Source organism: Anas acuta, chromosome 2 (assembly GCF_963932015.1).
Source record: "Anas acuta chromosome 2, bAnaAcu1.1, whole genome shotgun sequence".
In the NCBI taxonomy this organism is placed as follows: domain Eukaryota; kingdom Metazoa; phylum Chordata; class Aves; order Anseriformes; family Anatidae; genus Anas; species Anas acuta.
In genome coordinates this window covers 105,928,297-105,944,884 of record NC_088980.1, presented here as the reverse complement: position 1 = coordinate 105,944,884, position 16,588 = coordinate 105,928,297, and the positions used below count along the sequence as shown (strand labels likewise).

At 44.0% G+C, this 16,588-nt stretch overlaps 1 protein-coding gene across 3 annotated transcripts in view; it reads right to left on the bottom strand.

Annotated features, from left to right (window-relative positions):
* EMILIN2 (elastin microfibril interfacer 2) overlaps positions 1-16,588 on the bottom strand; it is a 40,293-nt gene that overhangs the window by 4,909 nt on the left and 18,796 nt on the right. For all 3 annotated transcript variants that reach the window (XM_068671515.1, XM_068671516.1, XM_068671517.1), the window contains exons 4-7: positions 12,964-14,898; positions 6,447-6,779; positions 5,860-5,898; positions 632-766 (exon numbers count right to left, since the gene is read on the bottom strand). In XM_068671515.1, the coding sequence (XP_068527616.1) occupies positions 632-766; positions 5,860-5,898; positions 6,447-6,779; positions 12,964-14,898 (2,442 nt within the window). The remainder of the gene's footprint in view (positions 1-631; positions 767-5,859; positions 5,899-6,446; positions 6,780-12,963; positions 14,899-16,588) is intronic.

The following is a 16,588-nucleotide window of genomic DNA, read 5'->3' as shown; positions in this document are numbered from 1 at the left end:
GTGATGAGGTCAGCCTGGGCAGCTGACCAACTGAGAGCGCTCATGAAGGCAACGGGGTGTGAGAAGCTACAAGCCAGACTCTTCCCATACGAGTCAGTTTAAAAACTTTCCAGGCTTGCGATGCAGAAAGCACCACCACCACAGGTACCTACCACTTCAGTCATGACCGCTCTACACAATTGACCGCTCAAAAAAGCAGAGCCCTGAGTTTTAAAGAGCCAGCTCACGGAGGTGTTTCGGGGTGTGTGAGGGGGCTGAGGTGGCTCACACTGAAGTCTGGATCAAAAGCAGGGAGCCCTCCTCTCCTCAGGCTGCAGTGAAACGGGTCGGTAAGGAGCCTCCCTGCTGCTAATAGTGTCCCTAGCTGCCTGGGGAGGATGAGGAGCACACAGTGGTTGTGGTGAGTCAGGGAGGTGAGTCAGGCCTCAGTGTAACTGGTAGCTGTGGAAAACCAGCACGGCCAAAGTGTGTGACTGTCCCCAGCCTTAGGAATGTGAGCTCCTGCCCTGGCTTAGATGGACTTGTGTAATTTCTTGCGTTCGATGCACCGCAGTGCCTGAGATGTCATCGACCACTTGTAATGTGTGTTACTGCCCACCTGGCAGCTCCGTGGGTCCGCTCTTTGCCTTACCTGTGTTGGGGTTGTAATAGTCCCCGTCATTCACCAGCACTTTGTTGAAGTGAACCACGCCGACATCGCTGGAGAAAGGCTTCTGTGTGAGCCCAGCAGAGAAGGACACCAGCGAGGCCGCGGCGGCAGCAGGTCCTAAAATGGGTAAGAACATGACTGAGGTCACTTTGGGATGACAGCACAGCCCTTCCCTGCGATGGTTTATAGCCCAGCGTCTCTGCTCCTGCAGATACTCCCCTCAGCCTAACCCTGCCACTTGAGGCATGCCAGAGTTAGCAGAATACATTCTGCTGGCCCAGCTTTCTTGCCGTAAAAAAATTGACTGAGGACCATAAAATTTTCTCCTTGGCTACAGCCTCCCAGCTCTGGCAGGGGAGCCAGAAAACTGGCATCACCTACGAGCTGCTTTTTGCCCCTCTAAGGAAAAGATTAAGCGTGGCTTGTAACTGCTGGAAGTAGCCATCCTGCCACACCTGAATTCAACAATGCTCTGCCATGGAGCAGCTCCAGGCTTCAGGCTGCCCTGCATATCTCTGCTCTGTATCACCATCAAACTGGCAGCAGAAGTGCGGAAGGTCGGTAGCTTGTGCCAGCTCTCTGAGGGGAGAGACTGTGCACAGCTTAATTTCCTGCCTTCTCCGCCAAAGGCTAGCGAAAACATCTACACAAGTAACACTTTTAGGTGTTCCAACAAAGAGAATCACATCTGGGGCTTTTCTGTATTTTGCACTTCTCTTTCAGGAAATTTTTCACTCCGATTTTTTTTCTCAGCAGCTCAGACAGATACTTACGTATTTCATAGTGTCTATCTGCTTACTAGCTAACACCACCTGATGAAATACAATTTGGACTATTAGGACAAATTTTTACTTTTAAACAGACTGACTTAAAGGCAAGTCTTGGTGATCAACCGTGTGTTAGTCTTTCAGCTCCCTTCCTTCTAAACGTTTCCCTTAAGGCAGGAACACCGCTAGAAGCAGTCAACTCTTGCTGCTTTGATCTGGCAATTAGGTAAACAATGAATACACTTAAAGTTGTCCTCGGCTGCTCCTTCTGTTCTACACCATTCATGGTTCAGGTTAGGATCCAAGTCTCTCTGCGCTGTGTCAGCCCTGCTCCTTGTTCTGCTGCCTTTAAAATACACGTCTGGTTTCTCTCCCTCCCAATCTGACATGCCACCAGCAAGCAGTGATACAAACGTTCAATTCTTTGATACAGAAGTTTAAAAGTGACAAAACTTTATCTAAAATTTGAATATAGCAATGTTATTTTAGATATATTTTTTTTTTTCCTGAATAACTTCGCACAGAGGCAGGGGTACCATAAGATGCCAGCAGCTTCAGAAATGGCAAATACCCACCATGAGCTCCCTTGGGGTCTAGCAAACAGATGCTTCATGAATCTTTGGGTATCTCCTCATATCTATTTTGTCTCATGCTCACAAAGCAGACAGAACCCTTTTACCTGGCAGTGCATGTGTAAGAGCTCCCATGAGCTAAGATGAAGCTATTCAAAAGGACCAAATTGAATTGCAGGAAGTCTGCTTGCTTCAGGAGGGAGCTTCTGCAAAGCCCCAACCCCTTTAACATCACTCTACTTACAGGAAGCATCTTTGTAGTCGCAGCTTTCCCTGAGACTCAAGTCAAATGATGATGTACATCAACTCATTTCTTGCTGGCTGACTCAGAGAGGTTCCTGCAGCCTGCCCAGAAATACTCTGCTCTCCGTTTGCAACAGCTACAGATCACAGTAGCTAAGGATATGTGAGGAAGTGACTCCTGTCCTGCCTCCCCTAAGCTTCCTTTAGATTTTCCTGCACTGACAGTGATTACTTCAATAGTTGTCAGTTTGCTGCTGAGATTTCCTTCCGATCTGCAGTCTTGTTTTTTGAGCCACCAGCTCCGTTTTATGTGTACTTGTCTAAAGAAGAGATCTTAACTGCCTCTAAATGTCCCGTAGGATAGTTCAGTGGGCAAACACTGAGGTGCAGGAAAGTCACGATGTTTCCATGCTCTCCTCTCCTTGTTTCTAACTGGAGCTGCGCCTGTTTGAAGTTTGCCCAAGTCCTACCAATAGCTCTCAGCAATGCTTTTGCAGATCCTTACAGAGGTGAACTGCCTTCCCTTACATGTCCTCACTTGCACATGCTTTTCTTCACCCCGAGATCAAAGTTCAGTTTCTCTACGCAAGGTCCAGGCTTGGAAACTCCAGACTTTCACTTCAGGAACTAGTGCTGTGACATTTTACAAATAGAAAGAAAAGTTTCAAAGCATTTGAAAGCCAGGAGCTATAAATGCACTCCTCGTGAAGGAACTGAGGGGCGGAGGAAAAGCTTCACCTTCATTGAGAAGGAATGGGCTGAAAATATCAGCAATTTACCACTACCACCTTTCTTTTTTTTTTTTTAATTCTTCAGTTTGACCCCAGCACATCTCATTTCCTCTGCACGTGGGATAGCCATGCCAAACAGTGTTCTGTATTACCCTGCACAAGAAGTTCCTTTGAGAGAGGAGCAATCACCCTCCATTGGAGCTGCAGGGTCGGGGATACCACCAACGCTGCAAACTGTGTGAAGAAGGAGGGAGGGAAAGGCAATTTGTGCTCTCTCTTTTTTTTTTTTTTTTTTTTTCCCTGTGACCCTCTGTATGGTGATCAGAGCATTCAATTCCTCTTGCTGTGTGACCTGGGGATCTAACAAGCATTTTCTCATCGGTTCCCAGAGCAGTTCATCAGCTAATTCACGACCTCTGCCGCTGCAATTGTCAGCAAAGGAAAATTCTCACAACTGTAAAATTGCCTTGCTTCAATAACATTCGCTGATGATGCTTCTTTAAATATCTACTGCTTCAACTCTTCTTGTAGCAAAAGGCATTAGATGAAGCCGCTTGGGTCCTGATGCTTAATTCACCCCTGTCATAAACTCCTTGCCTGTGAAAACAGAGCTAATGCCTATTATTGTACCTCACGCCCTCTCATTAACTCTTGTGAATCCCTGAAGATCTTTACCTACAAAGTTATATTGTAAGATGCATCCAAACAGATGGCTAATGCATCTGGAAAGCTCAGAAGTGCTATTGAAAATATGCAAAGTAGGCCTCAGCATTCAAGACAAGCACTGATGTGGGCTAGTTTATACCAGAGGACAGAGCTGGAGCCCTCAGCTTCTTCCTGAGTAATGCCTTCACGTAACAGCCTAGTCAGAAACAAAAATGAAAGGGAAAGAGATATGAAAGGGAGCACTCAGAAGGCCAATTTAACAATCCATGCTCCTGGTTTTAGGAATCACAGTACAAGAAGGTCTGATCTTCTTTCAGATTGCAATTTCAGTACCACAAAATGTTCTGGGCGAAGACTGATAAAGGCATAAACGGTGGTCTTGCTTGAATTAGGTCTTAAAGGTTCCTCAGTGCCTTACCTAAGCATTAAGTTCCTCCTCCAACAAACCAAAGACCTTTCCTTTCCCAGCTGTTAATTTCTACACTACTGCTGAATTCTTCCCCAAAAGGCTCTCTTTCTAAGCAGCCACAACCTATACGATCAGGAACAGCGGGTGTAAATGCCCTGACTCTACCAAGTCCAACAGCTATTTGTACCATACCACATTTGTACCATGCCTTACCCTCTGCTTTCTATCACCTCACCTGGCCTCAGGGCTTGCGAGGCATTTTGGGTGAAGCACGACAGGCTGGCAGGTGTATCTTGTATTGAGACAGGCCTTCAGGGGCACAGATTGGGAAAAGGAACTCCTTGGCTGAGCTCACCTCTCTGTAGATGTTGGAGTGCTACCACACCATCTGTAGCAACATGTTCCACCAAGCAGCCCTCGCACACACTGGCTGCCACACCTTGCCCTTTCAACATGGTTAACGTGCACAGTTCACAGTTTTAGCATAAACTTATTAAAATACTGTTGTCTATGAACTGCAGTAGTATGCATAAAGAGGAATAAGTCCCCCAGGAAATCCATTTATCACAGAGATCTAGACATTTATATTGGCTTTTCTGGCAGCAAGATAAATGAGCATTTTCTTACTTCTCATCCCTTTCCAGAAGCCTAATCTATAGCTCCTTGTTCTTCCTCTGCTGCAATCCTCAAACGCAAAAATATTGCTTTAAGGCTATGAAGGATTTTTAATTAGAAAGTATATATATATCAGGGTTACAGTATCAACTCTTTACAACTCTTCTTGTCAGTCCCCAGCCCAGTCTTTGGGATGTGCATCTGTGATTTGGTTAAGGCTAAAACCCAGGGGTAAGATTTTGGATGTCGTAAAGCCCCTCTGTTCTATCTATTTCTGATATTTCCTTCAACACACTTAGATGAAATCATTCTTTCTGCAGAAAGTGTGGGAATATTCACTTTGACACAGGATACCACTCCCCAGGGTTTGATACTATCTGGAGTATGAGACTGTAGGGCAGGCAGCAACCAATCAACGCATTTATTGAGGCCAACTAGCATGGCCCACACAAGCTATATACCTCCTTATCATACAAATCTGTCAGTGAATTATGATATTAGCAATTATAATAAAACCGCATCAAGCCTAGAAAATTGTATTTTAAGTCTTTCTAAATGAAGGCTGACAGTGGGAACACTCCTGCTTTCACTGAAGTGTGGAACACGAGTCCTCATTGTTCTAACAATGGTAGAAACTCTCCCATGAGGAGCACCAACTCACACACTCAGTTACTAACGGCGCTTCAAAACTCATAGCATTGGCCTTAGTATTAATTTCTTACTAAAGGAATATTAAATTCATTGGAAAGAAATAGCTCACAGAATCATAGAATCATCTAGGTTGGAAGAGACCTCCAAAATCACCAAGTCCAACCTCTGACATAACACTAACCAGTCTTCCACTAACCCATATCACTATGCTCTACATCTAAACGTCTTTTGAAAACCTCCAGGGATAGTGACTCAACCACCTCCCTGGGCAGCCTATTCCAATGCCTAACAACCCTTTCCATAAAGAAGTTCTTTTCATTTAAAAGGAAAATAAATAAATAAATAAAGCACAAAGTAAGTAACATTATCAGCAAATGAATTATTTTAAAAACCTTAAAACACACACATTTTCAAAGGATGCAGACTATGTTTTAATGCTAAGGTGTAGCAAATGCATTAGATTTTCCTTAATGTCACTTTGTTCTCTTAGCCACAGCTCTCCAGGGACTGATATTAAGTACCTGTGTAAAGCATTTCTGCAAAAAAATTGCCTTACCCTGTGAGTCCGTGGTTGGAGGAGATAACTTCGGATATCCTACAAAGCAAAAGTAGTGTGTGTTACACAGTATGTAATTGAGAACATTATGACAAAATATCACTGCATTCTTCTAAGAAATATCTTTTGTTACCAAAAAGCTACCTACCAAAACTGCTACCAAATAACATCTCCTATGAATGCTCAGATTATCGTTAAACTGGGGCAGTCACGGCAAAGAAGACCAAATTCTTACTACAGGGCATTAAATCCACGGCAAGCACTACAGCAAGAAAAAATTAATTTAGGTTTCCCTAGGGGCACAGGCTGCTGTAGTTACCAAGGACTTTACATCAGCCCCATTGACCTCATGCTCTGTGCAGCGCTGACAAAAGCAACAAAGCTGGCACTGACCAAGTTTCCCCTACTTCTGCAGCCAGCTGGAGGCTGCCAAGCCCCATTTACAAACCACCTCTGCCCTAACTCCAGACTCTAATAGCTCTAACGGCTGAAAGGCATCTGGTAAAGCTCAGTTTCACCCCCCTAGCGAAGCCCTGGCGTGTCCGTAGGTCTCACAGGGTGATTCACTGCTGGTCTGCTTCCCTCACCTGGTGCTCCAGCGTAGCCTTCAGCAATGGGCATGGTGCTTTGCCCGGCCTGGCCGTCGACGCTTCGCAGCCGCCCTCTTCCCGACATCAACACGGTGCCCGGCGGCCCTGCCTCTCCAGCCTCCAGGATGATCCCGGTTGTTCCAGGCAGGAATGGGGCAACTCCTGATCCCGGCAGAGCTGGCCGTGGAGGAGGTCTGGGCAGAGGAGGCTGGAGGGGAGGCCTGTGCCGCGGGGGTTGTATCCTCGGCCGGGACGGCAGCAGGGATATGCCCGGCTGGGGCTGCAGCGGCGGTCTCGGTGGCACCGCCTGCCGCGGTGCTTCTGGTCGCCCTTGGAAAGGTTTGAAGAAAAGGGAAATGCAGAATTATTCACTTAAAACAGTCTGTGAAATCGGCGTATGCATATTCATGGGAAACAAAAACTTCAACATAAAACCGAGACTTTCTGCACCGAGCTGGCTGCACGTTACAGCTACCTCCCGCTGATGGCCTCCACCTCCCCTTCATGCTCTCTTCTTCTTCTGCTTTACTCCCTCCTGCCCACAGCTCTTCCCTTCTACACCGTACTCACACAACACCCAGCACAAGGCAGTCTCGTTCTTATCCAAACCTTTAGCACTATCACCAAAAAAAAAAAATCCACAGGAAAAAAAGAGTAAATGGACAGTGACTTGGGGATTTTTTCCCCTCCTTTGAAAAGCAATGAATTTGAAATTCCCAATACTCCCATTACTAATATGTTCTGAAAACAAAGGCAGAACCCCAGGACATAATTTAGCTGAAAAGCCCTTATTGTTTAAAGGCAAGAGATCCCATTAAGAGACTTTTCCAGCAGGGCAGCCAACATATACGACATCGGGGCTGAACAGTGCTGACATGGTAACATTTGGGTTATCAGCTGGTACGGTTCTGTATCCTTTACAGGAATTAAAATGCGTTCCTATAAGTGGAGTCCTGGATGAAATTTAAAGATGCACTGTCCTCCTAAGTGTGAAGCTGACTTATGCCATATTTATAACAGGAATTTACAACTGTGTAGATTTCAGCAGAGGCAATGACAACAAATTGCCAAAAAGAGTTCCTAAATGCACATTTTAGACAGCAGAGTAAAAAAATCTAACTATACTGACATTATACATTAGCATTGGTTGTATCCATTGCAGTGTTGACCAAAGCATGGCTTTAGGCACAGGGATGGGAGTGAAAGTTTCTGGGGAAATGAACAAACATCAAATTTATCTGATGCAACTTGTCATGCCAAAGGCAATTGCCATGGTCCACAGCAGGAGACCTCTGCCCCAGGCTCTTGGTGGTGAAAACAAAGCACATTATCCCTTACAATCAGCCTGGGTAAGCTCACCAGTGGCTAAGGCTAAACCAAACGCCTGTGCTTCATAGCAGCTGGAGAGGCTTGGCCGTGGCAGCAGTGGCTGCCCTTCAGGAGAGGGCTTACAACCAGATCCTGCAGGTATGGACCGTGACGTGTGTTGCTGGCAATCCCCATGCTGCTCCATCACTACCTGGTGCTTTTTGTCTGTGTTCCCAATGCTACATGTGATTAAAGCTGACAATCTCTGCACCTGCACTTCACCCCTGTGAATCTTATTTCTTGTTTCCAGTCTTGTAAAAACTCCTCCTAAGTGCTCCGAGGTACTGCGAGGCTATCTGAAGGCATGGTTCCACACCACCTGCGTTCATTTGCTATATGTATGTCCTTTAAAAGAAAGTCTTCAGGAGCTCTGCTGCCTGATTTTAACTGCTGTGGGAATTTAAAGTTATACTGGCAATGCACCACGAGGTTGGAATGAAGCTTACTCGGTAATTCCTTCCACAAGGCAGAGGACTAAAAGGTGAAATGTTCACTTTGTACAAGTTAGAATCATCTTCATAAAAAAATCACAGATTCACACCTTCAGCTAAGATCTTCAGACTAACCTCATTCAAAACAGAGACTGGCAAAATATTTTATATTGATATATAAATATAAATATAAATATTTGTCATTTCTCTAGTCACTTAAACTGAGCTTTATTGAGCCAACAATTTGGGCTGACACAGGGAAAACGATTATGTTTTTGTGCTTGTTTTTCTAGAGCTTTAAACAATAATCAGCAGCTCAAATCCTGCATCCTGTGCCAGCAGCTTCCTTGCGTGCAGCATCAATATTCCAGCATTTAGAATTACCCAGCTACATTCCCGTAAAGCCAAATCAAAACTACCTGGCTAAAGCTCAACTTAAAGTGCCAGTTATAAGATATGTGAGGACTAAGAGGGATTGTGGTCTGCCATCTTTGCCAAGCTTTTTGGCATTTTTGACTGAGAAGCACCATACCATGACAAAGTACCAATAAATCATCAGATAGAGATAACGCTGGAGCCATCCTATCTCGATGCTGGATTACCCAACACATGTTTTCAATTCAGTAAGTGATGAGAAAATGAATCCCCAACAAAGGCTGAGGTGAATTTCGCTGGACCTGCTTAAGCTTTGCTGGGCAGCTGACAAAACAGACATGTTCCTCGTTGTCTGTGTAATATCCTGAAAGGCAGAGAGAAGAGCTGAGACGGTTAAACAGCTGAAAATGGTGATGCTGTCCTCGCAGTGGTGCTGTCACTGCTCGGTTTGTTGCCACCAGACCAAGTGACAACTCGGTTACCAGGTCAGACAGCAGCACTGCCTGCCTCACTTCTGCTCTCAGATGCCCATCTGCAGCTGAAACTGAAAAGGCTTCCCTTGTACAATTAAAACAAGAATGCTTTCATTCCCAGCTCCCCTTAAAGCATTTTATTTTATTCAGTTTGATTAGCCAGGCAGCTTTAACCTCCATTTTGCTTCACTGAAGAAAGAATAATTTTGCAGGAAGGAAGAAGAGCCGTGACCTGGATGCACAGCTCAAGTGTTTCTTTGCAGTTTGGCTGATTCTAATGTGGTTCTGCCCTGGCCACGTGCTCATCAGACCCCAAAACACACAGTAAGCACATAAAAGAAATTATCAAGTAAAGGAATCAGTGGCTGCACCCGCAAGAAGCCACAAAGACATGACCTGCATTTTCTTATTGATATCAAAGGGATTTGGAAATTAAGCACCCTCTTGTAAGGGAGGCTACAGGAACCGACCCCATGACTCCTTTGTGATATAACACTTGTGGTTTATGCCCCTTTTAGATGTAGCACAGAACATACATTCAGCTTCTTAGCCCGTAACTTCAGCAGACAATGTTTAGCTGTTACTTTTGAAACCCTGATATAGCGACAATTACCAGAGGAATTGCAGTTCAGGTTAAATAACCGTAACCAGAGCAAACTACAATCCCAGAACACTTCTAACTACCAAAAATCTTCACGAATCTGTACAAAGAGGCAGTAATGAGAAAGAAACAGCTGACTTTAACTTTTAGTTTCACACGATTTGAAGAGCACTTGTGTCTGCAGAGAGGCACAGACCGCAATGAGCAGCTCCTCCGCACGAACTCTCTCAGCAGGAGATGTGGGGCAGTGGCCATTTAATCTGGACAAACAGAAGCTGGAAAACATAACCTTGGTGAGTACATCGTATGTGGTTATCTACGTCCTTGGAGCAGAGCACCACCTGTCACCACCCTGTTTAATGCTGTCATTAAGTTGCATTATCTTCACCAGAAATCCAAACTAATACAATGCTGTTCCAGCCTCTGGGTTTACATCTGCTGTTGCCTGCAATCCTTCACTAACCTGGTGTCTTAGTTTGGACACAGGCACTCCAAACCCTAGATCCAAAATATCTTATGAATTTCTTAATAAGACACAGCCACACTCCTGAGTTCAGCCCTGGGCCTGCACCTCTCAGTAAGACTTTATATTGGATTCCTTCTGACATATCCTTGCCTTACCGCCCTCAACAGCTCTATTAGTAACAAGTTGTTCCTGTTATGGTCCTTCTGAAGTCAGATGACATCACTTGAATGCTACGATACGCTGGCAAGTGGTACAGAAGACACTCGGCACTGATCTACGGCCAGAACTGAAAGTCTTCTTTCAGCTAACGCAGGTACCAGAGAGGCCACTGCAGTCACACCGCCTGCGAACACAAAACCAGCTAAAGCTCTGCCCAGCTCATGTAACAGGGCTCCCAAACTGCTTCCCAAAAAGGCTCTTTTGCCAAAATCTTTCTGGAACTCCGACTGTCCAAACTTACCCAGACTGCTGCGCTAGACAGCGTTATTTTAATTGGAAACATTTGGGGATCCAGGCATTGCTTCACAAATCCTGCAGAGGCCAGAGGTAGCTGAAAGCAGAGAGGGCCGTCCAAGGTACCTGCGTGTCTGGGCTCCAACAGCAAAGCCTTTCCCCAGGTGCTAAAAACCTGACGGTGGATGGAGAAGCAGCTCTGCTCCGAAACTGAATTACGCTATGGAAACCTAGGCAGGCTTTAGGCTTTTTAATGCCTTACAGCGTTGTAATAGAGGTTGACAAATACAGCCCATGAGGCCGCCCGAACACCTGCGTTAAATAGCAGGAGAAAGATTACTCTGCGTGTCTTGGATCTTTCTCCAGTGTCAGTTCCCAGTGCAAATTTATTTTTGGTGAGGCAGATGAGAAATAGGATAACACAGATACATCATACTGCATTTTAATGGGAACTGGGTCTCTTCTGAGAGACTCTGGGATTAAGGTCTTAACCCCACTGAATTGAACAGGAGATTTCACTGAAAGGAGTATCTGAGAATTACAGACCTCCTCTGTTCCTCTGCACTTCTTCCTTTAAAAGAATAAATATATATATATATATTAATGTTATTTAATACAAGAGCTTCTCACTGCAGAATTTCCCCCCCTTTCCCTCTGAGGAGGGGCAGTGAGCGAGCGGCTGTGGTGGAGCTCAGCAGTGTAGCAGGGTAACATCACTGCAACAATACTTTTGTTTTCAAACGGCTCTATACTCAAAATAAACACATCTACAGCAGGCTTTCAAGTCTTTGCCTCAGACTGAGAGGGGTATCCTTCCCCACAGGAATTAGTTTTGGATCCTCCATGAGGTACAACTTTTCCACTCAAGCGAGTGCTCTCTCAGTCAGGCACCGGATTTCCACCACCCACCACCAGCTTCAGCAGCCCACAGGGCTTCCCCTCAGCACCTCTTCTTCAGATTTGGGGCCAGCCACAGAAACTGGCCTCTTCCCCACTGTTCTCTCACCAACTGAACGCATTCTGCCCTTGAAAGCACAGCCTCACCCACTGCATCCAGGAATCAATACTCCAGCTGGGCTGACCAGCCCCAAACACCCCATCTCCAACAGACCTTTCACAAGCCTATCTCCACGTCAGTACTGGTGTCAGCATCTGTACTTCCCCTGAATTATCCTTCTCTAAAATGAATAAAATGTCAAACAAAACAAACAAACAAACAAAAAAGTCCAGAAATGTTTTTTCTGACAGTGTGTCTATCTCAGTTTTGACACAATAATTTGTGTTGTGTCAAATTTATCTCATGTGTGCACAGAACTAAAACCGGAAGCATCTCCTGAGCTTCACAGCCAACTGAAAAGTGCAATTTCAAAATAGCCTACACTTCCTATGTTTTTTCCTCACAGGAACAGGAACAGGAAACCAGCTTCCTTCTGTACACTGACTCTTTCAAAATAAAAAACTCATTGCTGAAATTTTGGGAAAGAACTGCAGAGGGGCTGAGTGGCATTTGGCAAGCCCTCTAAACCATTATGGCAGGGTTCACCGACACACAGAGGTTACCATTTCATAGCGTTTTGAGCCAAAGAGGTTGTGTTTCTGCTTCTCAACCACTCTCACGCAAACTTTAAACTCACTGTGAAGTTAGATTTGAGCCAACAGGTTGGATGGCTAACAGAAGTGGTTGAGGTGTGAAAGCATTGCCAGCTGTGGTGTGAATGTATTGCCAACTTGCCACCTAAGTTGTGGGAACACAAACTTCTGGCAGGGCTATGAAACAAAAAGTGTTAAAATGCCACACCAAGATATGCCAGAGCTTGTTTGCGAAAGTCCTAAATCAAAGAGTCGGTGCTGAATTATAATCATTAACTAACGCTATGAACAAAACTTACAGAGAATCTTTCTTATCATAAATTTGAATTCCTTTGTCTTCGGTTTTCTCAATTTACTTTTCAGTTCCCCTCGAGGAATCAGCTGGAAGGATTCTCACACATAATCTCATACACACAAGAAAAAGTTGAATAAAATAACTGGAATAATACCTACAGATAAATATTAATTAAAACTTGCTTTAAAGTCACTATCTAAAATATTAGTTTTGCTACTATCTTTATTCTGGCTCAAAGTGAACATGAAAGCATAAAAGACTTTTTTTTTTAAGAATGCTTTTAAAAGCAAAGTCCTCTATGGTGTCTTAGATGAAAGCCAAAATTATAGTCATTGTAAAAACAAAACAGAAACGGTGTAATATTAAATTTTTCCTCCCTTGTTTAGTTCCTTTATAAGTGATTCAGGAAAGAAAGCCTGTTGAAAAACAAATAAAAAAGCATTAAGAATGCATGAAACTTACTTGTGTCAGACTGAGATTTCAGCATGCCTTCCATGTCTGTGGTGATTTTAGAGACTTGACTATAAAACTGCTGGACAGAATTTTTGAGACCAGAAATATCTTTGGAATGAGATGATATAGTTCCATTCATTTCACGTATGCAGTTCCACAAGCTGCTCACGTGCTTATTCAGACCTTCTTTTATCTTCTGCAAGCTACCCGAGACAGAGTCCAGCTTGCCGCAAACTTTTTCAACATTCGCGACTCGGCTCTCAACATCTGAAACACCATCCTGGACACCTTGGGTCTTTTCTTTACACTTGTTGAGATCATTCAGGACATGGTGGTTTAATTGTTCTAGTCTCTCTTTCACTTCACTGCAGCAATTATCACTAGGATGAATGGTTTGATTTGCAAATGTCCTCTGCATTTGATCAATTTTTCGGTAGACGCCTCGTTGTGTTTTTCTACAGGTAGAATTGACACCCAGAAGTTGCTCCCTGCAACTATTCAAGCCATCTTGCAGATTTTTCATATCTTTATCCATGACATTTAGACTATACCGGAATACACGCAAATCTCTCTGCATTTTCTGGTTGTCACGTTGGTTATCCTTAATTAAGTTAAGTTTCTCATTAAGAGAGCTATTTAAAGACTGCAGAAGAACAGAGTTGTTCTCCGTTTTCAAAAGCAAGTGATTGTATTTGTTATTACAATTTTCTAGCTCTTTCTGAAGGTCCTCTGTCCCTTGTGGTGCTGACAGACATTTCTGGCCACAGAGGTGTTCGAGGGACAGTAATTTGTTCTTGACAAGATTTATCTCCGTTGTAAACTGCTCGTTTGCAAATCCAGTGTCACTAGGCATAATAGGCCCAGGATTAATAAACATTCCATCCGGGTCTGTGGTATTAGCAATCTCTAAAATAGTGCCACCTAGCCTATCCTCTAGTGACCGGAGCTTTTGGTCAAACAAGTCTCTCAACTCATCTACCTCAGCAGCTATAGCACCTCGGAGAGTTTCCTCGACGTAAAAGCAATGTTCTTCAGCATTTCGTTCAGTAATGTTCATCCTTGCATCTAGCTCCTCCAGCCTCTCACCAAACATGTCTTCCAAATCCGGAGTTGACAACCGAGTGATTTCATTGTCTATTCTGACATTCAGGATCCTGTGTGCTTCCACAACTCTGTCAAGCTTCTTGTCTAAATCTTTTATCTGCTGGTCAAAGTCATTTCTCTCACCCTCCTTGCAACAACTGGACTGGTTTGATGGAATCTGAGTTCGGAGAGTATTTATTTCTTTCCTCAAATCATTCTCTTTTCCTCTTATAACATCAATTATACCTAAACAGTTATTGTCATTGTCATCACACTGCTGCTGGATATCCTGTAGTTTGTATTCACAAGAGTTCTTCAGATCTGCCATTTTCTTTTCAAATCCTTCCAGTATTTCTTGTCTGAGGGACTCAAATTTTGAGTCTATGTATTCCTGATACACATTGCCACTAGGCATTGTTAATGTAGGTCCCTGTGCTGCCTCCTGCAGTTGTTTTAGTTGTCCTTCATAGCCTTTTACTTTTCCATTCAGTTCCTCCAGTTGGTCATTCCTGATCTTCAATGCTTCTTTGACCTCGGCTAGCTCAGACTTTATATCTTCCATTTCAAAATCAAGAAAAGGGTCTTTCTGATCTTTATTGCTGAGGAGTCCAGGCAGATGGATAGTGTCTGTTTCACCACCGACCGCACTGTCAGGCTCTGGGCGGTCATAAAGGTTGTTCAGCCAAGTGACCAACATCTTACTTGCATCTTCTTGGACAGTCAGCTTTAGATTTTCATTCACACCTGCCAAGGAGGACTGAAGTTCAAGCACTGATCGTGTAAGCCTAAACAATTCTTCCTCAAGAAACTGCATTTTCTTCTCATATGGCGGAGGTTCTGGCGCTTCTGTTGGTTCTGCATCTGTTTCAAAGAAATAATAGACTAAGTCTGGAAATCAGCATTCCTAAGGGTATCTGTTTTAGTCAACAGAGGCCAATTTTACTTTTGCTAAAATTTTTTCCAAAAAATACTTCAAAATGCGTAATGCTTGTTCCCTTTTCTATTCTTGCTTTCAGTAGTTTATAATTAAAAAACCTTATCAAATAATTCCAAACTAAACATTTTAGGACATTGACCAATTCTTGCTCAAACAGCTGTACAGAAAAGACATTGTCCACACAAGCAGCAGAATTCCTGCCACTGGAAGCTGGACAGGCATAGCTGATCCTGCCTAAGGGGATGGATAAATGGAATCCCTAAGATCCCCCCATTCCTAGTTCCTAGGATTCTCAGCAACAAGGCACTAGCAAGTCAAGACACTGAGTGTGATCCCAAATAATGATTTAATATAATTCAAAACTTCAGCTAGATCACCAATTGTTTTGATTTAACAACCATTTAAATATCATTTTAATGTGTAGATCTGTATGACCATATTTATTTACATATTCCTATGTATCTTTGCCATTATGCACAGAGGGATAAACTCTATAAAGACATCGTGTATAAACCCTACTGTGATGTCGCATTACATCCTTTAGGCAATTCATAATTCAAGGACCTTTGTGCAGTTAAGGCATGCACAAAGTACACAGGCACAAGTAAAAGTAAAATGAAGTTAAGAAGCAGAAGTGAAAAAGAAAATATACTTTATAGAAAATACATACACAAGTTGTTAGCATCAGAAAAACTCTTTCAGATGACAAGTAAACAGATAAAGATAAAAAAATTCCCCTGTCAAATTGTGACTCTATTGTAATGGAGTGTTGTTAACAGTTAAATCTTCAGACACAAGAATTTTAGCACTGATTCCAAACTACGAATGCTAGATATACTTTGGAAAGCAACACTGAGATTGAGTTTGAAGGACATGCAGTTGGAATTGTTCTTAGTTTTAAAATGGATTTCAGCTAAAAGACAGTACAAAAAAGGTAGGAAATCACGAAGTATTCAAGACAGGCAGAATGGCTGCTTCCCTGAGAGGGATCTGGGGGTCGTGGTAGACAGCAAGTTGAATATGAGCCAGCAGTGTGCCCTGGCAGCCAGGAGGGCCAACCGTGTCCTGGGGTGCATCAAGTACGGCATCGCTAGTAGGTCAAGGGAGGTGATTGTCCCGCTCTACTCTGCGCTGGTGCGGCCTCACCTCGAGTACTGTGTGCAGTTCTGGGCACCACAGTATAAAAAGGACATGAAACTGTTGGAGAGTGTCCAGAGGAGGGCTACGAAGATGGTGAAAGGCCTGGAGGGGAAGACGTACGAGGAACGGCTGAGGGCACTGGGCCTGTTCAGCCTGGAGAAGAGGAGGCTGAGGGGAGACCTCATCGCAGTCTACAACTTCCTCGTAAGGGGGTGTCGAGAGGCAGGAGACCTTTTCTCCATTAACACCAGCGACAGGACCTGCGGGAACGGGGTTAAGCTGAGGCAGGGGAAATTTAGGCTTGACATCAGGAGGGGGTTCTTCACAGAGAGGGTGGTCGCACACTGGAACAGGCTCCCCAGGGAAGTGGTCACTGCACCGAGCCTGACTGAATTTAAGAAGAGATTGGACTGTGCACTTAGTCACATGGTCTGAACTTTTGGGTAGACCTGTGCGGTGTCAAGAGTTGGACTT